Source organism: Nyctereutes procyonoides, unplaced genomic scaffold, assembly GCF_905146905.1.
Source record: "Nyctereutes procyonoides isolate TBG_1078 unplaced genomic scaffold, NYPRO_anot_genome, whole genome shotgun sequence".
In the NCBI taxonomy this organism is placed as follows: domain Eukaryota; kingdom Metazoa; phylum Chordata; class Mammalia; order Carnivora; family Canidae; genus Nyctereutes; species Nyctereutes procyonoides.
The window spans coordinates 26,663,941-26,688,970 of NW_026575128.1; the positions used below are offsets into that span (position 1 = coordinate 26,663,941).

At 36.2% G+C, this 25,030-nt stretch overlaps 1 protein-coding gene across 1 annotated transcript; it reads right to left on the bottom strand.

Moving 5' to 3' along the window:
• Positions 1–1,936: 1,936 nt before the first annotated feature.
• On the bottom strand, positions 1,937–15,816 carry TSPAN19 (tetraspanin 19). Its single transcript, XM_055341531.1, has 8 exons — positions 15,751–15,816; positions 15,592–15,664; positions 12,678–12,802; positions 10,671–10,745; positions 6,890–7,000; positions 4,764–4,907; positions 3,237–3,320; positions 1,937–2,005 (listed from the first exon to the last, which is right to left on the bottom strand). Exons 1-8 carry the CDS (start codon positions 15,814–15,816, stop codon positions 1,937–1,939), a joined length of 747 nt encoding a protein of 248 aa, XP_055197506.1.
• Positions 15,817–25,030: the final 9,214 nt, after the last annotated feature.

Genomic DNA, 25,030 nt, shown 5'->3' on the forward strand with positions numbered 1-25,030 from the left:
AGAGGGAGTGTGTGCAAAAGTGAGACATAACATGAGTGAGGGGTAGAGGCAGAGGGAGAGGGAAAGACTCCCTATTGTGCAGGACCTGGATCATGACCTGAGCTAAAGGCAGATGTTTAACTGACTGAGCCATACAGGTGCTCCTAAAATTTATTTTTACTTATTTTTTTTTTTTTGCAGCCTTATATCATGGTAGTGAACAGATTAGATTTTTGTGTTTTCCTTTTGCCAAGGACTCTCATGCTGAAGAAATACTCCTCTAAGATCAGAAAAAGAAAACAAAGGTATAAAAATATTACACAAATATTGCAAACATTCAACAAACACTTAGGCCTGCCTGATAGTATTTCTGCTGCAATATTCTATTAAAAATGTGTTTCAATGAAATCCTTTTAGAAAAAATTTTGCCAACGCCTCTTATTCGGGTTGCTGGAGAAATGAGATGTGGGTGGCAGTGACTAATTGAGCTGGCAGCTACTGTTTACTAAACAAGTTTGGACAGATTATACTTATGATAGCCAAATGAAATCCAAACCATTGAATACAGTCAGAGTAAGACAATCTAAAAGGGCAGCTGAGTTTTATCTGATAGCATACTGAATAATCTGACTCATTAAAATTCATTAGCATGTGGTGGCCACCTACCTCGTCAAGCACTGAGTGAGGCTTTGGAGTTGCAAAGAGCCTCAGTGACAGATAGAGACTACCCTTATCCTGGGGAGCTGTGAGTAATGTATGGAAGTGCTGAATCACTAGATTGTACACCTGAAACCAACATAACACTGTATGTTAATTATACTGGAATTAAAATCAATAAAATTTTTAAAATAAATAGAAATAAAGTGTAAAAAATTCCCCAAAGAATCTTTCTTAAAGAAATGAAGGCATGTGTGTTTATAGGCTGCTTTAGAGAACATGGTTATTCTTTTTCCTATTGCACTGTCTTTTAAAAAGTTCATAGGTCTCTGAAATCTGCAGTGTACTGAACAGATGGATGAAAAGATATATGATTGAATTAGTGAGCCTTCTATTGGAGCAAGAGCAATGCAGGATATCCAGTTAATGGATCCTTTCTTCATTTCCTCAAGGTCAAGGCAGTATTTTTGCTATAAAGAACAACAATGATATGATAATGCTTCACATTTATACAGCACTTTTTATTTGTCAAAGGATTTTTTTTTTCTGTTCTCACAACATCATTTTTAGGAAAATAGAATGGTAGGTTATGTTTATATCCTTCAGGGAATTGTGTATGCATGCACTGAACAAAATTTAAGGAATATGAAGAACCAGTTGAGTATGGGAATTGAGTGATCTTTTAAGACATTTTTGCTACAGTTCAAAATTCATTGTAATTTTAATATTTTATTACTTCCACTGAAGTATACCCAAATCCCTAAAATTTTGAGTTTATTATCCACTGTCGAATATTAATCAGAAGACAGAAATAAATGATTCAGTACAGAAGTCACTGTCATGAAGATTTTCAATCTTTCTTTTAAATCTCACCCAAATCAGTGTTGTTTTCTTAAAATTTGCAAATGTAAGGTACATGTTATGATTGCTTACTTAATTAGGGTTTTCTGAACAGAATGTAGGTATACTTTTCTATATAAGAAACTCAAAACATGTAACGATACTTCATCACATTTTGAATTCAGTATATATGATGATATCCTCCAAATTCAGAAAATAACTCAAGGTAAAATTCTGAACTGCAGAATTTGCTATTTTGAAAAACAAAATTAATAATAATTTCATGGAGTGATTTATAATAATATTCAATAATTCTATGTTACATATAATCATTGATTTGAATAAGTCCTAAACTTAACTAATGTAATTCAAAACCTTTTTTGGGGTGGGGGGTAAAAGAACATTATGTGATTATTTTGAGAATTAGCTGGTTTCTTCTGGGCAAATTAAAATCCAAGGATCACACTTCTGTGTATATTCTATTCTTGATGTGTCTGAAGAAAGAAACAGTTAATAAGATTTGCAAAACCTGGAAGAAAAGGAAATGACAAAAGATCAAAATATAATCAACAAGAGCAATTTGCCAGGTTAATACTTACAATCACTTAAATGCATGCTGTTTAGTGAAAAGGGATCAGAGAGGTTGGAAAAATTTTGGAGGAAGTTACATATGGTTGTGAATAAGAAGTCTGCAAAAAGAGTCTTCTAGAGCAACCCAGCTGTCCAAGTTCATTTATAGAAGGACTAACTAATAGTTCCATTTTAATTACATGGGCTATCATTGGACTAAATGTCTTGAACTGCTCATCTTGTTTTAGTTCATCATCTATGTCATTAGTCCTACAAAACCTCATCTTTTTGTGCTAGGATTGTTGAAGATGGTGTGCAAAGGGTAGATAATAAAATGGACCCTAGGTACTATCTTGCATTGTCTTGTCTTAAATACCTCAGCATGAACACAATGGAGAATAAACATTTCAAAAGAATGGTATTAAAGCAGATGAGAATGTTTTAATCACTATTCTGAGACTCTAACTATTACCAGTTGAAGGGAATTTATGGAACCTTAGGTCAATGCCACTGTGGATCAACATAGAATTAAACACAGCATCCTGTTCTTATCAAACCATGCATTATATTTTCATTGCAATGTTATAGTCTACACTGTAATAATGTATTCACTCTTACAGTTTCTTCAAATCTATAGTCTTCCCTGCTTTCATCAGTCTTCACTGAGACTGGAGAATGGTTCTGCTTCTGAATCTCAATTCTGCAGCTGGCACCCTGCAAGTCATGGAGTGTGTCTGTTTTGCTTCACATTGTATCTCTAACAGCTAGCACAGTACCTGACAGTAAATGTTCTCCCTTCCTCCAAATTTACTGAATGAATGAATGAATGAATGAGTATATGAGTGAATAGTATATTTACGAATGTAAAACATGGGTCTAGATTACCAAAGTTTGCCAACATGAAGACAGCCTGACATGGGCTCCCATAACTAAGATATGAAGTGTTTTTTTATATTTATCACAAAGCAATGAAATCACTAACTTCCAAGATGACCATTTATTAAACTGGTCATTTGGCTGACTTAGGTATATTACCTCCAGTTAGGATCTATATCTCTCCTGAATATAAATAGTCTCAAGATCCTGACTCTTATTGTATTAATTTGTCTGATTAGGACTCCATCTGCAGTTTGTTATGTATGGTTTCTATTTAATACATTTTACCCTTAAACATATGAACAAAAGCTTACCTCTGAAGCCAAAAGTCCAAAGTTAATGCCAATTAATGTTAAAGCATTATCACTATACCATGTGTTGATTTTATTTTCACAACCCTAAGGAAAAAAAGTTATTTAGATTGACTTGGAGGTGGTAATGGTCTTTTTTTTTTTTTTTAAGATTTTGTTAATTTATTCATGAGAGACACACAGAGAGAAGCAGAGACATAGGCAGAGAGAGAAGTAGGCTTTTCACAGGGAGCCCAATGTGAGACTCGATCCCAGGACCCTGGGATCATAACATAGGCCAAAGCAAATGCTCAATCGCTGAGCCACCCAGGCTTCCCAGAAATGGTCTTTTTTTTTTTTTTTAAGATTTTATTTATTTATTCATGAGAGAGAGAGAGAGAGAGAGAGAGGCAGAGGGAGAAGCAGGCTCCATGCAGGGAGCCCGACGTGGGACTCGATCCCGAGACTCCAGGATCACGTCCTGGGCCAAAGGCAGGCGCCTAAACCGCTGAGCCACTCAGGCTGCCCCGAAATGGTCTTATATATAATTCTATTACAAAGAAGAAATATAAGAGAGAGTGATTTACCAGAGTCTAAAAAGCAAGTCAATGTGTAACTGGAGACTATACTTTTTAGTCCAGAGAACTTCATATGACAGCAGGACATCTCAGTTACTACTTTTAAAGTTGCTAAGATGCTGTCATAAAACTGAATTCAGGATTTTTTTTTTAAAAATTAATTTTAAGTAATCTCTACACCCAATGTGGGGCTCAAACATACAAACTTGAGATCAAGAATTGCATACTCCATTGACTGAGCCAGCCAGGTGACCCAAAATCAGAAATTTATTAAGTTTAGTGAGGGATTTAATTTTCTGCAAATTACTGTAATACAGCAAGGTACATAATACAACCTAAAATGATTATTTCCCAAATAGGAGAAGCTTTTTAAAAAACATAATGCTCTATTTATCTGTGAATGAGTTATGTAACTGAAAAATGCATCTTATGATTAGAATAACATCAGCATATAAACTATATAAAGTATTAGAAGTTATTGCAGTAAAAATCTCATTTATCAATATCCCATACATGTAAGCAGCAGATGAACCCCTATTCTTGCTTCTGCTAGATTTACCTGAACACCGCTTGTATCATTGCTGGGCTCCCTTCCCTTTAGTTTCTGCCAATCCTTATACCTCTTTACCTCTGGTACTGCAGCTCCCTTACCAATGCTATAGACCAGAAATTTGCCAAAAGAGATTTGCCAATCTGCAGGGATTCAGGAAAGAGGATTGGAGAGAAAGGTTGATGGTATCCCAAGTTCCAGGAGCACTTGGATGACATACTCCCAGAAAGTTTATTTAATTTGTTTATTATATACCTGAAATAATAATTATTCATCTAATTATGAGTTCAGTTTCATAAAGTAACTTAAGAACCTAATCACTATAAATAACATTGTTTTATATAAAACTTTGCTCAGAATTCTAAGTTGACTTGAAAAAATAAAAAAGACACCGTAAACACTTGGGGAGAGCCTTATCTTTACCTCTAGGTAAGTTGAATTCAGTGGCTCATCACAAAACCATTTCCTTAGTGTAGAATTTGTGCAAGAACATGGCACCTGTTCTGAATTTTCTTTATTTTTGTTCTTTATCCAATCTGTATAATTGTACTGGCCACAACACTGCAACTAAAAAAAAAGGAATTCTATGAATTTTACTATAAAATATTCAAAATGCAGTTAATTATGATTCCCATGCACATTAAAGTAGTTTTTGTGAAGAAAAGTTATTATTCTCCATTGGAATGTAGTAAATTACAAATATAAGTATATTTTTGTTGGTTTAATCCATTACTTTGTGGCTACTTTTGTTGATGTTAACCAGAACTAAAGATCTTTAAATGTAAGTGGGCTATGTTAGCATGAAATTGTTAGATAAGAATTTATCATTAAAGGAACCCAGGATGGAAGAAATGCCTGATTTACTGAGGCTACCAACTATGTTTGAGCCAGAAGACAGAAGAGAGATCACAGCAGCCATATCTTCCTCCTCATTATAGCAGCTCTTTTTATATTTAGCCCCCAAATGCTACTATGTGTATTTAATATATGTAAAGAGACACGGGGTTCTTTTTACTCTCTTAGACTCAATGTAAGATGTTAACTTTCAAGTTTTGCATTGTGTAAAAAAATGGCCATGGAGAACCAAAAAAGTTGATAAGGCAAATAGCCACAGAAGCGATAAAACATCTAAGAAACACCTCATTTCTAATCCTGTCAAGCGGAATTGGGAGGATATAAAAGAATCAGCTTATATATTTGTCATCAAGAATTTAAGACAAAGTTGGAATGAATATTTCATTGCTTCTAAACTTGTTATTGAAAGTTACAAAAAAAAAAAGAAAGTTACAGCATCAGGACTGCCTATGTCACAGTATGTACCAACAATTTTGGAAATGTCGCATGACTAAATGATGCTTTAGAGTTTGGGTTTTGAAAATGAGTTTGATCAAAGCTATATGTGCTATCTCAATTATACCCGTGCCTGGGAACTATAAACTAGATTTTTATTAATAATACTGATGTCATAGATTAAACTGCTATCTTGTTTATCAATTTATCTCCATAGGAAGGTTTGATTCTCAGCCCTAATGCAATCTAATAAAGTAATATATACACGTCACATATATCCGAGAAAAAACAAGACTAGTAAGAGCATCTATAATTATGTTTCAATTTTCCTAAAATGCCTTGCTGCTAATAATACACCAAAAATAATATTTTATGTGGGGCACCTAGTATAGTAGTTAAGAGTATAACATCTAGTGCAACATTTTCTGGAATTGAATCCTGGCTCTACCAAATAATTAGCTGTGTGACTCTGTGTTAGTTACTAAATTTCACTGTCCTTTATCTATAAAATGAGGATAATAGTTCTTCATTGGGTTTGAAGGATTAAGTGAGTTAATAATACAGGCAAAGTGCTTCCAGAAAGGTCTGGTGCTATGCCAATGCTTGCTGTTTTCTTTATCAAGCATTTACTATGTTCCAGCTGCTGATCTATGTAAACCATATGGGTGAAAATACCCATTCTTATGCCCTGCCTAGATATATTTGAACTGTAGAATAATGACCCTAATAATGTTAGCTAACAAGTATTAGTTCCAGATCCAAGGCTTTCTATACATTCTATATATTACTTCATTTATTCCTGCCGACCAGAGGTAAGGGTTATTCTGTCCATTTTGCTAATATGAAACTTGAAATTAATAAAGGTACTTGTCCAGGGTCAAAAAGCTCATATGCGGCAAATGGATACCTCAAATGGTAACCACTATGCTTCTCTGGTGCTAGCAAGCGCTGTGCTCAGACTTCTCTCCCACAGGTGCAGCAGGGAAGATTACCCCCCTCGGGAGAAGACCACTGTTACAGGTGAAACCAGGTTAAAATGCACATCAGTTAACCAAGAATAGGAGATTTAAGTTACAAAAGGAGGATAAAAGTTAAGATCTGTAAGTGGGAACAGTGCTATTCCACCCAGTTTTGGGGGGAAGAAATACAAGAACCTTTCATTCCTCTGACCCTATCTCCTGCCCTTCCCTGTCTCCTCCTTACCCCACAGGGACCAGGTTTGGCATCTAATTTTTAGTTTTATGTTATTTTTTTCTTACTGTTTTCTGTAAAGCATTCAGAACAGTCCACTTGGGTATGTCTTCAGGCATATCTTTAGATCCATACTCACTAATGATCAGGTCAATTTTATCATGCCATGCTTGGTGAACCTGTTGAAAATTGCATCAAAAGTCAAAATCTGAAATCACATGGTATTTGTCTTTATCTGACTGACTTATTTTACTTGGCTTAGCATAATACCCTCTAGCCCTTGCAAATGGCAAGATTTTATCATTTTTATGGCTGAGTAATATCCCACTGTGTACATAATCACTAAATTCTATACCTGAAACTAATATGACACTGGAATTTAAATAAAAATTGGAAAGAAAAATAAAGTCAAAATCTGGAAGAAACTTTCCTTATGGTTCCTAATAAAGGAGTATTCTAGTCAGTTTGCTCTGTGTTTTCTTTTTCTTCTTTATAACATTTTTAGCAATCTCAGAAAGTGCTGAGGCATTTGGTTTTTTGCATTATGATCTACAGGAGGAATATAGGAGACTTGTTTTGTGATTAGGGAGAGAGTTATGGACTATTCTCCTGAATGTCTAAGGATTCTGTTTTTCTTCTTGCACCCTCAGAAAAAACTGAAAAACTTTGAAATGGACCAAAAAGGATTACTGAGCATCTATTCAGTGGAAACTGGGCTTTCTTTAGTATAACTTCAGAGTCTTCTTATTCTATGGGAGCCTGTACCTGTTTTAGTTTTTAACTTACTTCACAACTTTGTAAGTTGTAGGAAGTTATAGTTAGACAACTGACTCTTTGTCAGAGGAACACAAATGAATTTTTCCTGGTGGGGTGCAGTTGGTATCTCCCCTACCAACCACGTTTTGTATATATTAAGAAACGGCCTTTATAAGTGTCTTCTCTTTGGACACTCCTTCAAACTGGTTTTGATTTCTTACCGGTTCCTACATTAATCAAGATCCTAAATAAAATTGTTGACCTGTGCCTACTGTATATTTATACAATAATTATGACTTTCATTGAAAAATTATCCTTTCAAAATACTGTAACAAAAACAATCAGATTTGAAAGTCTGGGGGAAACTACTATTTCAAAATATAGATATTGCAGAGGTAGATTTTAATAGTAACTTACTTAAATATTTAGAACTTTATATGACGTTCATAGCTAAAGTTAAAGGTAAAAAGAACAGATAGTATTATGAACAAAGAGCTAGATATTCAGATAATTTAGTTATTTGCTTTGTTTACATGAATGACGATGAAGAGCTGGGACTTCTCAATATGGTTCATTTGAACTCTAGGTTTCTCATTGTATTATGCTGTCTTTGAATAATGAAAATGAAATTACTGGTGGAAATACTACAACAATTGAACCATGTGTACAAGTTAAACTCTTATGTAGTTAACTTATATATCTATGCTCTAATCCATTTAAGAAGATTAGAATAATGCAAAGTGTTATCTAAATTTCTAAGTTATTTAACTTTTTCTCTAAGTCAATTTTTATTTAGAATAGAAAACGTTTTTCCATTTTATATTGTGGGGAAGGGGCAGATTTATGTTCTTATTTACCTTCTAAAGCATTATTTAGTGGGACACCTGGGCGACTCAGTTGGTTTAGCATCTGCCTTGGGCTCTGGTCATGACCCTGGGGCATAGAGCTCCCTGCTTAGCAGGGAGCTTGCTTCTCCCTCTCCTGGTGCTCCTCTCCCCACTCATGCTCTCTCTCTCTCTCTCTCTCTCTCTCTCCCTCTCTCTCCTCTCTCAAATAAATAAAATATTTTAAAGCATTATTTGTGAGATCCAGAGTGCATATAAATTACATCTTAGTACATAAGAGTTTCATATATAATCTCTGTGACTGCTATATAAATGAAATTCCCTCACACTTATTTATTCTGACATCCTTTGAAGCCCTAGTGCACCTCCCACATTGTTGGGTGCTGTAAGTGCCATAAAAGATTTAGAGGCTCCTAAGAGCTTAATTAAATATGAATGTAGAAGAAAAATCAATGTGAACAAAGCTGTTAGCTCTAGGTTCAGTAAATAAGTGTTTGAATTCAGGCTCTATCATTTGGCCATGAAATATTTTAGCAAGTATCTCTTCTCTCAAATCCTCAGTTTCCTGTTCTAGAAAGTAGGACTAACCAATGCATCTCTGGGGGTTGTGAGGATCAAAACTATAATGCCTATAGAGTGCTTATCACAGTCTCAGGCACATGGTAATTATTCTCAAACGGTCATTCTGTTTCTTAAATTAAGCAGAGATGAGTATGTGAATAACTCTTAAGTGAGTATGAACAACACTGATAAACTAAATTTATGCGCTAAAGATCCTGAAGTGTTATATTCAAGTTCTATCATCAGATCCTCAAGTGAGAGGCTGATAAGTTGTGATGAAGTGCTTTGTCATAAGCATAGCTTTATAGAACTCACACTCTGTATTGACACACACACACACACACACACACACACACACAGAAATTTTAGTGCTAAATGTCAGATCATTAACAGTAAGTCCTGGGTGGTTAGATATCCAGGATAGATGCCAAGCAAAGGAGAGCAAATGAAGTAGCTAGTCTATAAAAGAAACTGTTTAAGTCGTCAGTTGATGTCACCTTATACAGGAGGAAAGTAGGAACCATATTGTACAGATGAAGACATAGGTTTTGGGCTGTGAAGTAGCTTGCTGAGCACTAGTCATCTGCAGATCTCTATGTCTTCAAGTCCAGGCTCTTTCACTACAGGACAATCTCCCATGACACAAGAAGACAGGGACGCCTGGGTGGCTCAGCGGTTGAGTGTCTGCCTTTGGCTCAGGGTGTGATCCCAGGTCCTGGGATCAAGTCCTGCATCAGGCTCCCCGCAGGGGCTTCTCCTTCTGCCTGTGTCTCTGTCTCTGTCTCTGTCTCTGTCTCTCTCTGTGTCTTTCATGAATAAATAAATAAAATATTGAAAAAAAAAAAGACAGACTGTGACTACACTGAAACAATGACATTTCTTTAAAAATTGAAAGTAATCATTGACCTTACTGGGTAAGCTTTGTTTCCAAAAGGTTTTTTTCCAGGTAATATATTATTTTTTAACTTAATTTGATAAATATAAATCTTATTGTGATTAATTATATCACTCATGACCATACCTGTGCAAAATACAGGAATTATTCAGTTCATCTCACCTATTTATGTACTTATTTATGCATTTATTTATTGTTATTTTAAAGACTTTTTAATTTATTTGAGGGATTGTGCAGGGAGAGGCAGAGGGAAAAAATCTTCAAGCGGACTCTTTATTCAGTGGGGAGCTCAATGTGGGGCTTGATCTCAGGACCTATGATCATAATCTGAGCTTAAACCAAGAGTTGGATGCTTAACCAACTAAGCCACCCAGGATCCCTGGTTCATCTCATTTAAATAAAATCACAAAATTTCAAATTTGTACAAGACTAAAGAAGTAGAATATATATATAGTCAGTTTACATAGAAAAATAGAATTGAGTCACTCGTGGTAGGCACAGTTGGCTGGGACCAGTTTTGGATTCCCTATACTCAGTATCACCTCCTCTTTCCCCACGTTCTTTGTTATTTACAACATTCTCAATCTTCCGCTGAGTTGAAGACAAATTTCTCTAGCCCATCTTTCCATTCTGACCCTTGGCCCTTTCCTTATAGAATTCTGTAGTACTTCAACAAATCTCCCACACTCCCAAAGACATTTACCTTTTCTCTTAATATAGGCTCATAGGTCTCAGTAATTTAAGATATCCAATTTTCTTTAGATTTCAAGTAAAAAGGTAATATTTCCATACCTCCTTTTTCTTTATGATGATGAATGCTGAAAACACAACCTGAACACCAAAGGCCCACATTAACAGTGCTGTGTACTGAAACAAAAGAAAAACAGAGATGGCAACTGCGTTTCTAATATGTATTTTAGATGCTTCAATGATGGGACAAGGCATATCATAGGAAATATACAATCTTAAAGTACACACAGGAAGTGATAGTTCCCTCTCCCCCCCCCCACCCTGCCCTAGTGTCCAGTTCCCTGCTCAGTGGGGAGTCTGCTTCTCTCTTTCTCTGCCCCTCCCCATCCCACTCATGCTCTCACTCAAAAATATATATATATATATACATGTATATATATATATATATATGTATATATATATATATATATATATATAATTTAAAAGACCACAATAAACCACCCTGAAGAGTTAAACTGCAAGACTAATATCTATTCAATTGGAGTAGGGGTCTGCAAAATCACCTTTAAGACAAAGAATAGTGCTTAGACCTATAAAATTTGCCCATAACTTGACTATGTGAATTAACATGGTTAAAGGAAAAATGTATCCATCAGAAAAGTATTGGTAAATTCAGAGGAGAATAGAAAAAGTGGCCTGATTGCAAAAAGTAGCAGTGTCCTTCGTCCAAGTGTCCAGACAAGAGTGTGGTGTCTTAGCTTCAGGTCCTGGTATTATGTACATTCCTTGTGATGGGGTCTTATGCTCAGTCACTGTCCATTCATACTTGAATCCCATAAGGCAGAACTTAGAAGATGTTTGTTTTTCCCCCTCTAGTTTCCCCTTTCCTTACTCATCTCCCATTTTATACCAGTATCAGGCTCTGTGCTTCTTTTGCCTAAAGGGAAATTTATGGCAAGGAGAAAATAAAAATTTTCCTGTAAGCCATTTCTGTCCTTGTTTCCAGATCCAAAATTAGAAGCCCAATGAGAAAATTATGCTAAATGTTCTGGAACAAGAGAAAGGTAGGAGTTGAGAAGAGAAAGTGAGATCTCTTTTTAGACTAACAAGAGTCTGAGACAGATACTGGAGGCCTGAACACTCCCAGAGCAGCAGAGTCTAGCATTGGGCTTCCTGGCATTACTCCAGTGAGTGCTAAGACCCCAGAGGGAAAAGGAAGTGTGGCTTCCAGCTTTGCTCAAAGAGCCTCTGCCAGAGGGAATATTCAAATAATAAAGGTACCAGGACACCTGGGTGGCTCAGTGGTTGAGCATCTGCATTCAGCTCAGGGTGTGATCCTGGGATCTTGGGATCAAGTCCCACATCACATCAGCCTTCCCGTGGAGAGCCTGCTTCTCCCTCTGCCTATGTCTCTGTCTCTCTCTGTGTGTCTCTGTGTGTTTCATGACACACAGAAAAAAAAAAAAAAGAAAACGTTAAAAAGCTATATTTCATCTGAGTCTGCGCATTGTGATCTATACCTACCACAGGCCTGGTAAATGGTCCATATTAGGTCTACATTTCTAATTATAATTTACCTTTTCATGTTATATGGCTAGGGAGACATAGTGTGCAAGCCAGATGCCAGAGTCTGGTCCTCTCAGCAGTTATATTTCTCTTTGTTCAATAATAAATCGTGACTTCACTTTTAAGTTAGCTTCCCACACGGCATGAGAAAAATGCTGAGTCCTGGACATGTTTTCTTTTCCTTGCTAACCCACATTGCTTATTGACATTAACAGTTTATTTGGATTTCAGTCTTTAGATTCTTAAGTTTGGTTAAGTTTGGTTATCCTAGGCAACCCTAGGATATGGGTTCCTACTGACTCTGTGTCGAAAAGTAATATCTAAGTGTGTAGGTGCAGAGGTCCAGATTTGATCCATGAAAAACTCACAAAGAACATTCTACCTAGAAGTTTCTTGAGGGGAAATGCTTCATTTACCTTCTTCCCTAGGGCACACTACACTGCAATGTTACGGTGGAGTACATCAGTATTGCTCATTTGTGTGACATAGACACTCAAAATCGAAGATACAAATTCATTCAGGCTACTAAAATGAAATACATACCAGAAGTAGGAGCCACCTGATTTCACTGTGAATTCCCAAATAACCCAAGAGGCAAAGAAGAACAATAGCAGATCCAGTTCCAATAAAAATTTGAAAAACATATACTATTGAATGATTATCTTCGTCTGTGGAAACCACAAAATAAATTATTATTAAGTGATGTTTATATTCTATTTAATAATGTAGGCAGTAATCCAAGATTTCCCTCAGCAGTTATTGCCAAACCAGTAGGACTCTGTGTGTGTGTGTCTCTCTTTTTTTAAAAGATTTTATTTATTTATTAATGAGAGACATAGGGGGAGAGGCAGAGACACAGGCAGAGGGAGAAGCAGGCTCCTCACCAGGAGCCCGATGCGGGACTCGATCTCGGGACTCCAGGATCATGTCCTGAGCCAAAGTCAGCCGCTCAACCACTGAGCCACCCAGGTGCCCCAAGTGTGTCCCTTTTTTTTTTAAACTTCATTCTGGCACCCTCTTATTTAGTCTTGGCAACAACTTTTCTTCCTTTAATGACATGATAGAAAATGTTTTCATTTCAGAAGATCTCTTTACCTTCACCTTATCTTCATTGTCTTCTATGAAAGCAGAATTTTTTTTCCTGAGGTAAACTCTTCTATGCTTAATGAACATCCAAAACATTTATGAATTTATTCATAACAATTTTGAGTGTCTAATATGTGTGGGCTATGTTTCTCTTATATGAAACTCTGAGTTTATTGGTAAAATGACCTGATTAAAACTATATTTTATTCTCTCTCCATCTAGACTGAGCTCTCTGTGTTAGAGACCACATATATTTACATAGTCAACAGACTGTTAAATGCTTAGTGTTATGATACAGAGTGTAGAACACTGAGTTCCTAACAAATATTTGTTAAAAAAAAAAGAAGAAGGAGAAAATAAATTAAATATGCCTAAATTTTATGGGAGAACAGTGGTGTGCTGGAGCCAGTTTGTTCTGGCTCATAAACGCTGTTACATTTTCAAAAACTCTGTAAGCTAACTCAATTCATGTTGGCACTGTGAAATCAGCCACCGTGGCATTACGTATTTAAACCACAGAAATAGGTAAATACCATAAATCTAGACTTTGTATCCCAGAACCAGTTGGTAAATGTCTACCAACACACCACTGGGTACAAGAGCACTTAATCCAGTAGGGGGAGGTGGGTGGAGAGCTTAGGCAAGATTGCTGGAGAAGGCAGCACTGTACCTGGGCTTTAAAAGATGGAAATTGAAAATATCTTGGCTGGAATGAGAGGCGTACTGAGACACAGAAGAGCATGGTGTGTGTTGGACACTCAGCTTTGCTGGCACTTTAGGGTTTGAAGCAGGTGAAAGTGGGCAGGATTACAGGGGCCAAATTATGCCCACTTTGTGTACTCTTATCCAATCTTCCTTACTGGAATTAAGCTCCCTGAGGACACATTTGTCTTCCTTGTACAGTACAGCATCCTCAGCTCACGGGATTGTGTCTAACATGTAGAATGGGCTCTATAAATATTTGCCATGTGAATAAAAGATTGCAGTGGGGAGCCAGAAAAAAAGCGTTTAATATTATGTGGATAGATGATCATCGTTTTAGTGACATTTGGAAGATAACTGAGAAAGGAGGTCAGAACACAAGCGGAGGAAGGTGGGACCCTTAGGTGGCATGGTGGTTCTTACAAATGGAGAGGTGAAGGCAGTCATTTTTAAGAAGTAGGTTCACTGAAAGTTGCAGATAAAAGAGAGAGGAGGAACCGACCAGTTCCTTGCCACAAACTGGTTATTTTCAGGCCCATGCCTTAAAACCTTAACTGAGATTTCACTTAATGTTTAAATACATAATTTAAAAAAACCCCAAAACTTAAAGAATAAGTTTCGGATTATCTGTTTAGGGTCTCCATCCCCCTGCCCCCACAAGCAAGTACATTAAGGTTAGGGAGAATTATCTTTCAATTCTATAATGGAGGGAAAGAAAAAAAGAAAATGACTTTTGCTCTACCCTAACTACGCCACTATTAAATTAGATACTGTATGGGAAGTGCTAAGCCCAGTGCTGGCACATAGTCAACATTAAATAACTGGAAGCTATTATTGCCATTCTTCTGGGGAAGAAAAGGAAAGAAAGGCTGTCATATGATCTCCACACACCCATGTACTCTGAGCAAACCACTAATGCACTCAGACATCATGGACTCTTTCCCATAATCAACGTATAGAAACAGAAGAGAATAAAGATCAGACACTTCAAGTGTAGCTGAAAGTTTAACTAAATTAGTCAATATTTTGTAGCACTTCATTACCTATGAAATCTTTTTATTTAGCTTTTGTTTTCCTGCAAATGTATTTTTTTCTTCCTTGAAGTCCACTAAGAAATGTAGCTTCTAAAGTATGCATGCCTTGTGTCATATATTTAATGATGCTGTCTAGAACTTACTGAGTAGTGGAAATAAACTAAATCTGCATTGCCTAATTACATAGCTAATACCCAATAGCCACATATGGCTACCGAGCACTTGAAATGTGGCTTCCTTCCCTACTACCAAGGATACGTATATGAAAACAACACTTCGTCTATTAAACTTCAGTCCATAGTGACCAAGGCATACTACAAAATGGTAAAACAAAGGGTTTTTTAATTCAGTTAAATGCATCCAACTATTTCATTTATATTAGGATAATTTTATTTTTTTTGTAACACGTAACGGTGAGAGTAATTAAGTTTTAAAAGAAATGATTTAACTTAAACACTATGTTGATTTCCATTATCTTTTCATCCAGAGTGTATTAGAACAATCCACAATCTTCCATTCTTGAGCAATATAAATGAATTTTGGAGAAATACTGCCACCTGCTGAATAAACTACGTATGCAATTATTTAAAATGGAACGCCTGGCTTCACTTAGCAAAAGAAAAATAGATACATACCCAAAGCTGTGAAAAAATTATTTCTATCTAATAACAGCCATGCACCAAATCCCATGAGTAGAAGTCCAAGAACCTACAGGAAAGACCATCAGTGTTTATATTCTTGGTGATTGCCAATAAAAATGCATTAAATTTTCTTTACGAAATAAAGACTCTTACCAAGAACGCTCCATTAATGAGATTAAGAAAGTATTTAAAAATTAATGTTTTGTTTTTTCTTGACATTATTTTTCTCTCCAGATATTGGTGTTTCTGAAAAGATAACCACAATTTTTACTATAAATAGTCACCACAGTTACAACTTTAAATAATCCTGCCTACTCATGTCTTTTTTTTTTTTTTTGCACATTTTTCCTCTGATAGCAGTTGTCAATATAACATTCCCCTTCTCCCTCCCGAATATAAGGACATGTTGAAGATATCTTGAAACTGGGCCTGTCTTCTCTATCTGCAGTAGGCAGCTGAGACCAAGAAGCCATTTGAATAATATGCCAGTAGCCACTTTACTAAACTTCTTGCAGTTTTCAGAAAGTTAAATGTTTTACTTTGTTTCTAGTCTTCACATGCCTTGTTCTCCTTGCTGGAAAGCTTTCCTTCACCTCTGACTGTCCCTCCTCTTTTTCCAGAATAATAATGTCGACTCCTCATTGAGGTCTCACCTTGGAATCCTTTGCTTAACCTCATTTTGTTGCTCCTCTATTTTCTTTTCACTTGTCTTTTCTTTCCTTGTAGACTCTGAGCTCTATTAGTGGAGAGAGTAGAGCTGTGTGCCATTGTAATCCCAGAGTGTACCACACAGAGAGCTACGCTACTCAATAGATATTTGTTGAATGAATAACTGAGGAGATGATTTAGATTACTTAACTAGTGAGTAATTTAGTTTGGTATACAATGGAAGGAAACACACCAACTTAAGGTTGTGTTAATTAAAAATTATTTAATTTAGTTCTTAAAACTTTTATGGGAAAATCAACACTTACATCATTGGTTTTGGGGTGCTTTATGAGATACGAAGGTTTTTAACTCTCCTGAGCATGTTTCTGGGTTTTATATCTTCCTACAATGTTTCAGTTCTAGCCAGTACCATATTTTACAAAGTATTGTAGTTTATAGTGTTTTAATCATGCAATGCATAACTGACATGACGAAAACAGATTTAATAAGACTAATTTGAAGCTATTTGTCTCTAGCTGGAAAGATCTGTTTGTTGAACTGAAGGATGCTCTAGAAAGTGGAGAAATAAGAGATGCTGAGGCTAGTCAATGCACTTCCCCTCTCTACTCTGACCCAAGGCCACATTCCTCCCTAAAATGCTATGGTTCTCCTTACTAGCTGAAGAAGGAGTCTCTCTAGGCTTTGTCTTCTACTCTCTGCTTTGAAGTCTCCTACTGCCATTTGGTTTCTCCAGGCTCTGCCCTCCAGTTTGATTCTTAGATTCCTCCAGTGTCTGGTCTGTTTGGATGGAACAATCAATTAGAAAGACTGCCTATTTTTATTTCAGTTTCTCCCTAAGATGCTAGAGATACTTAATTCTGGCTTCAATTCTATTTACTTCTGCCTATGAGAAAGTTGTGATCCTCTTCTATAGCCTACACAAGTTCTCAGGGCCAACGTCCTAGGCCTCTGTGAATGAGTAAGAAAAAGTAGACTCATGAACAAGAACACTGCCATGACTCTGGTGTGAAGCACTGTGAGGCGTAGACTGGACTGTTGATTTGGCAATAATTAGCATGTTAGAATCAGGGATAACATGCTTTATCAAAGGATCCAAATGCAAACATAAACTGAAGCTTATTTCTCTTTCCATCCAGGGTAGGTAATTGGTTCTCTTCTAGATCATCTTAGGGACTTGTTTCAGCCTATTCCATATCTGGCTCCCAAATTTCCTCATGGTGTCATCCTGTATAGCCACCAGAAAGGAAAAGGGGATGAGTAAACTCGGGCCAGCATCTTTTAAGCAAGTAAGGTGAAAGTTGCATACTTCCCTTCAGCTCACATTCCATTGGCACATACTAAATCAGATGGCAGGTCTCAGCCAGAGGTGGAATCAACTATGTGCCCAAGATGAAGGAAAGAAGCGAACTAGGGTGAGAAGAACCAAACAAAATGCCCAACAGTTAGGAAAGGGTATTGTAAGAGATAATTAGAGGAAGAAAAAGAGCACTTGGATGCAGTTTCAATATGCCTTAATTTGGAAAAGAAAGAATCAAGCATAATCAGAAGGATTCCTTTAGGAATAGAAAAATTTAAAAAAATGATGATCACTAGCAATAGAAAATTTGGGGAAAAATGAAAAAAAAAACCCTACATATTTCATGTTTAATAAGTGAATTTAAATTGGCAAAAGATATCTTTGTGGTTAAGCACTAGAAATGGAGTGCAGCTAAACAGATAGCATAGGTTATGCAAATTTGGAAATCCACAAGGAGCTCATGTCATGGAAATGAATGAAAGGGAGGGGATCGACTGTAAAAAAAAAGTGAGCAGGTGTTTTATAGTAAAGAATGACGTAATTAGGAATTTTAATTTTCTAATGCAGACTTCTATGAAATGAGGATGTAGTCAAAGCACGATCTCGTGGAAATCAATAAATAATTTTCTAAAATAGTGTTGTATGATATAGAGGTCAAAAAGGGTAAGAACTCAATACTCTCAAAGTCAGCCTACTTGGTAAGAAGACTGTTCATGGTAACTTCAAAACATCAGTGTTTTAGTCCGTTTGGCTGCTATACCAAAATACCACAGATTAGGATGCTTATAAACAACAGAAATTTATGTCTTACAGTTCTGGAGGCTAGAAGTCCGAAATCAAGGTGCCTGCATGCATGGGTAAGAGGCTTCTTCCAAGCTTCTTCCCATATCTTCCTATGGTGAAAGGGGGTAAGGAGCTCTGTGGGATCTCATTTATAAGAGCACTAATCCCATGCAGGAAGGATCCCCCTAATGGCCTAATCACCCCCTAAGGGTCCCATCTTCTAATAACATTACATAGAGCATAAAGATTCCATCATGTGGATTTTGAGGTAATACAAACATTCGGACCATTGGAAGGATTCAGGTTAAAGAGTTGGAACACAACAAACAGGGTGTCTAAGCAACAAGTCAAGGAAGTCCATAGCCATATTTGCACAGAACCAGAAGAGGAGATGGTCATGTGCTGATCTTTCCCATCACAAGTACCACTTACTGGAAACAACATCACTGAAAATAAAAGACGTGCTAACACAAAGATACACAGTAAGTTCATTCAGTTCCTATTTAAATATTTGTAGTGTGGAAACTATGTTTTGTTTTGGTTTGTTGTTTTTGCTATAGACAAAGAATTTGTTTTTAACTTAATCAAATAAGGTCCTGGTGTGGCATTTCTTTTGTTCATTTCCTGATTAGGTAATTAATGGTCCAATAACAGATATTTTTTGATAGTACAAATAATGTAGGAAAGGACAATTTATAATGATTCAACTATCCACAGGTGCCATTTTCGCTAGTTAAATAATAGCCAAATTTCTTTCTGGTATCGTTTTTAAATTCCTTCTAAGTGCCAGGAGATGGAGACACAAAAATGAATAAATAGCCTGTCAAGGAGTCAAATATTAAAATCTGTTGCCCACTCTGAATTATGTATTGGAGGTGTGGGGACAAGGAATAAGGGGAACTGAGAAGTTTCAGAGAAGACGAATTTGACATAGTCCTTGAAGGTTGCTTAAGAAGGTCCTAGTCAGACAGAAATGGGGTAGACATAAGATTTCACAACACATGGAATACTGTGTTCACAAGCTTTGTAGTGAAGGGCATGGGAGTGTGGGTCAAAATGGCAAGAGATGAAAAATAAGACTAGAGAGAACTAGACTCAGTAAAGATTGTGAAAGATCAAGTATGCTTTGCTAAGGATTTGCTTTTATTCTTTTACAGGTAGTGGAGAACCATATTTCTGTCATCATTGTGGAAGTCAAATTAGAAAAGAAGATCATGTTTGGAATGCGCTCAGTCCAGTACCTGGCTAAATATTACCTATTAATCTTGTGATAGTACAGTAATCTTATACAAGAGAAGTGCACATGAGCTTGGGAAATGGGATGGGAATGGTAGGGAAGTGATGGACTCAAATTGGTCCTTATGTCAGCTGCAGAGGCATAAAGAGGGTTGGAGAAGGAACTTGAGAGTTTGGGACAGGCTTTAAATGGAAAAAGAGAAGCAGAAGTCTAAGAATCTGACACTATAGGTCACCTATTAAAAATATTATTATGCAACAGTCATCCTCAAGAAAATAAAACAAATAGCTAGGCAGCTATTTGAGCTTCACTATGATACTCTGGGATATTTAAATTATATTACACCTTTATAAGACAACTGTTGAACAATGTTTTTAAGTTAAAGTAATCTCACTACTCAACAAACATTTTCAAAGAAATCCTATTCTTCTCAGATGTCAGAGGAACAAATAGTTATCTTTCACCCTTTCATGTATGTCTTCAATAAATGTTATATGCTCTCTAAGGAAAATATATTGTGTTAGGTCAATAGGCTATAAACCAACCAGACCTGCGGATAATTTTCAAAATAAGATAAAAAAATTCACTAAACTACCTAATAAAAAGAAAAAAAAACCCTACTCTGTTAAAACGTTATGGAAAACTAACATACTTAATTTTAGGTTATAATTTCTAGAAGATTTCAATTAAGTAAATCTATGCTACATGCTGCACAGTTAACAGTTTCAAGTTAAATTGACTTATAATCTATAACTTTGAGGTAACTGTTGTATTTTGTTCTTTAATTAGTAATATTAATTAGTGATAGCTAAGTTATGACTAATTGATAGTTGTCAGTTTTCCTCCCAAGTAAAAAATAACATAAGAATATAAGAGATGTAGTAACATGCACCATAGATTGTCTTTAGAACTTTAAAATTTTTTCTTTTTTGCTATCAATTTGTTTGACAAGGTAAGATTTAAGGGAAAAAAAGTAATTTAGACTATGTTCAAAAAAAGCTGAATAGTAAAATAGCTGTTTAAAATTAGTTCTGGAAGTTAATTTATTACTAATTGATGCCTACAGAGTTTTGACACTATAGAAAAAAGCTGTATAGTTTCATAATTATAAATAAAATTAATCTTAAGAATTTTATGTGTGAATTTCAACATAATAGCCCCAGCATTTTACTTACTTATTTTATTTACTTATTTATTTTTTTGGCTGAGCATTTTATTTTTTTAAGATTGATTTATTTATTTGAGGGGGAGGGGAAGACGGAGAGGGAGAGAAGAATCTCAAGCAGACTCCTTGCTGAGCGGGGACTCCCACATGGGGGCCCCAGCCTGAGATCATGACCCTGAGCTGATGACCTAAGCCAAAACTAAGAGTTGGGCCCTCAACTGACTGAGTCACCCAGGAGCCCCAAGCTTGAGCATTTTAAATGAAGAATTTGAATAGTCTATACATTTGCAACAAAACTAAACTAAAAAAAAGAAAAAAGATGGCACTTCAGCATGGGCTTTGATAATGAAAATATCCTAAATTTTAATTAAATTTGAAACCAGAAGTCGTTTATTTTAAAAAATCATTGTCTTTGAGTGAGGCACTAACATGTGTTTTTTTTTTAATATCAAAGCTCTACTTATTTCTCACTATTATTAATTCTTACATTGATGCAATGTTAATTGTTACCAGGAAATAGTCTATTTTCTTTCAAAGGCTCAATCGAAATGTTTGTTTTTACTGTTGTATGTCAGATATCTGTTACTATTATGCTTAGCAACTTCCTCCTGGAATTTCACACTTTGCAAACTTGAAAAAAAAATTCAGAGTAAGAAATACCTGTTATTAACTAAAATAGATTTCACATTTTGTTCCACAAAAAAGGAACTTAGATGAATTTTTAAGTCAAAATTAAAAGCATGATATATACTTATATATCAAATATAATTATATTCAAATATATATCAAATATAATATATTCTTATATATCAAATATAATATATATTCTTATACATCAAATATATTAACTTATATATCAAATATAATATATATTCAAATTTTATATTAAACCAGTAGGTGCTACTGTCAATATTTTATCATAAACCATATTTTAGAAAATATTTTTTAAAAATCCAAAAAATAATAATAATTTTAAAAAATTCCTACCCCATACACTTGGGAGGCATGGGGTGATAATCAATTCATTTGTCTTTTAAAAATAAACAGCTAAAAATAAATAAATAAATAAATAAATAAATAAATAAATAAATAAAATAAAATAAAATAAAAATAAAAAAATAAAAAATAAGCAGCTGTCACTGAAAGCAAACCATTTATTGGTTTCCTTTGCAAACTATTAACTTCCCTTCCCGCAAGTCACTGTTCAAGCTTAAAGTTTGGTGGAACGAAGTATTTACGTGGGCAACTGAACTGGACTTAGTTGCAAGTTGTAATAACTCACAATTAGTTGTGCCTTCTTCCTAATCAGTTACTAAGTAATACTAACTTATTACTTAGTTGTAACAAATATAATAGATCAGGAAAAAAAAAAAAAAGGTCAGCCTACCTCGACTTGGGCAACGCTAGCAACATGCCGTTTCTTTATTAAATCCTTTCCCAAAGCATTTGAACATCAAAGTATAACCTGGAAAAAAAAAAAAAAAGATCAAGCTCCTCGGGGCAGCTCCGGAGCTGCGGTGTTCCGGGCACTTTGGAGCGGAGGTAGTTTGTCCTACTGGGGCACCGGTCAGAAGGGAGCCGCCCCTCTGCCCTGGGATTGGCTGTTGCCGTGGTTACGGTTTGTTTGGAGCGTCTGGGCGCCGTCTTCCAACCGAGCCCGGGGGTTCGGCGGCTGGTGGGTGAGCCGGGGCCCCTCGGGGCTGGGCTTGGAGGCGCGGGGGGCCCGGACCGAGCCCGTGTCTGCCCAGGCCAGGCCTTCGGGCCAGCGGGCGGGGCGCCGCGGATCCCTGGGCTGCTTCGGTTTGGCAGGTGTTAGTTAGCTCCCCCAAAACTTGGAGACCCACCCCGGCCGTCTGGGGAGCTCCCGGTGGCGGCCGTTGTTGCCCCCTCCCTAAGTGATGGTTCCTTTCGTCCCTCCCTGCACTCCCCTCCTCCTACCCCCCCCCCCCGCCGCCGCCTCCCTCTTATGGTTCATAGTCACCCTCTCAAGTAATTTCCTTCCCTTATGTTTAGAGCTTGGAGAGCTACAGTTTGCAAGGCGAGCTCCTTAAGACTTCAACTTTGGGCAGCTTTATTACTCCGTCCCCTTCAAGTCTCCCGCAGCGCGCGTGCGGCCGGGGAGTTCCCGGGCGGCAGTGACCTCCGCGGCCTGTGCCCGCCAGGGGGCCGCCGAGGGCTGCAAATGCAGCGGCTCCTGCTCCAAAGCTGCTGCGGGCGTCCAGCACGCGTCGCATTTTGAAGAATTAGTGTATAGGATGCGAGACCATAGTCTCTTTGCCTCGATCTTCATGATTAATGACTTTGATGCTGACTGCGCGATGCAATGATATTTTGGGTATATGGGGTCAAATAAAAGTATCCTTTTAAAATAGTAAACATTTATCATTATTATATTTTTTGATATAGTATTATAATAGTAAATATATTACGAAAGCTAATTTCACCCGTTACTCTTTTTTTAAAAAAAAATTGCTACTGGAAAATTTGAGATCACATATGTGGTTGGACATGTGGTTGGACAGGGCCGATGTAAAGGGCCATTTGAAGAGCAGAGAGGGACACGATGGAAAGGACTTTTACCTTTATTACCTTTATCCATTACCTTTATTCTCCTGCCTTTCTTTCTCCATAAAGTTTGTGTCCCTCGCATTCTGCTCTATAGCTACATTTAAAAAAATTATATATATATATATATATATATATATATATATATATATATATATATATCTGATTTCCACCTAGCAGATCTTTTGAATTGCACCTTAAGTAAGTTTAATAACAGGATAGCATCTTAACACTGGTTCTGTTTCTGGCTTTGTTTTCCTTTGCAGGAGGAAGATAGGGGTAAAATTTGTTTTATTTGTTTATTTATTTTCCATAAAATTTGTTTTAAAACTAGTTTTTAGGATGACAAGAGTAGTACATATTCACGTTTTTTTTAAATCACTCTGCATAAAGGTATGAAATTAAAATTAAAAGTTCCCCAACTTCTCCCAGAACGTTTCTGTTTAAAAAGAGAGAGAGAGTGTGTGTGTGTGTAGTTACACAAAAGAGACATTACCCTGAATAGTTTTCTACCATGTGCTGTTTTTTTCAATTATTTCTTCTTTTCTACCTTTCCACAGGAGCACAGCAAATATCCCCATTTTAAAAAGGACTTGTATAGTATTCCATTCCATGAATCCATCATAATCTATTTAACTTTCTTTAGTATGTGGGATTTTTCAATTAAATTTTTTTTATTGAAATGATTGTAGATTAACACATAGTTTTAAGAAACAATGCAGCAATATCGGTTGCACCCTGCCCAGTATCTCCCAATGGTAACATCTTGTTGCTAATCTTATTTAGATTTCCTCAGTTTTACTTGTACTCATTTGTACATATTATATACAATTTTTATCATCTGAATATTGTCACTTATCTACTACTCCAGTCAAGATACTGAGCAGCTCTAATGCTACAAGACTCTTTCATGTTACCCTTTTATTACCATGACCACCTTCCTCCAACTCCATCCACCCCTGACTCCTGGAATACACTAATCGGTCCTGCACTTATAAAATTTTGTTATTTTATCATTTCAAAAAAGTCATATGAATGTCATTTAACATATTACCTTTTGGTTTGGGCTTTTTCTCAACATAGTTCCCCAGAGATTCATGGAGATTTGTTGGAGTTGTGACACACATCAATATCCATTCCTTTTATTGATGAGTAGTATGACATGGTATGGATGTACTAGAATTGGTTTAACCATTCACCTACTTAGGGGCATTTTGGTTGTCTCCAGTTTGAGGCCATCATGAATAAACCTGTTGTGAATATTCATGTACAACTTTTAGCATGAACATCAATTTTCATTTCTCTGGGATAAATGTCCAAGAGTGTAGGCAATACAAGGAAATCAGTCCATTATTTATATGTGAAAGAAAGATGTGATACATACAACTAGAGGAAAGACAGGCACAGGTGTTTTTCTTTTCTTTCTTTCTTTCTTTCTTTCTTCTTTCTTTTATTTTTTTTTTTTGATGGGAGTGAACTGATTGTGTTTACATGGAGAAGAGAGACAAGTAGGATAAAAAGATGTATGGCAGGGGGTAAACAGCAAGAATAGTGGGTAGAGCACAGTTTAATGGTGAAAAATTGTCAGATTCAGAGAATAGGCAGAAAATTACACTTATTAGGGAGGAGTGCCTTTCCAAGTAAGATGAATATGACAAGATTTTGGAAAAAGAAATAGGAAAATGAGGGTATCTCATTTTCTTTGTTAACTAGACTA

Coding starts and splice junctions, on each gene's coding strand:
- TSPAN19 (XM_055341531.1), bottom strand. CDS start 15,816: ATGTCAAGAAAAAACAAAACATTAATTTTTAAATACTTTCTTAATCTC. Junction 10,746..12,677: donor TCAGGTGGCTCCTACTTCTG/GTATGTATTTCA, acceptor CTTTTGTTTCAG/TACACAGCACTGTTAATGTG. Junction 2,006..3,236: donor TTGGACTTTTGGCTTCAGAG/GTAAGCTTTTGT, acceptor CTTTTCTTCCAG/GTTTTGCAAATCTTATTAAC.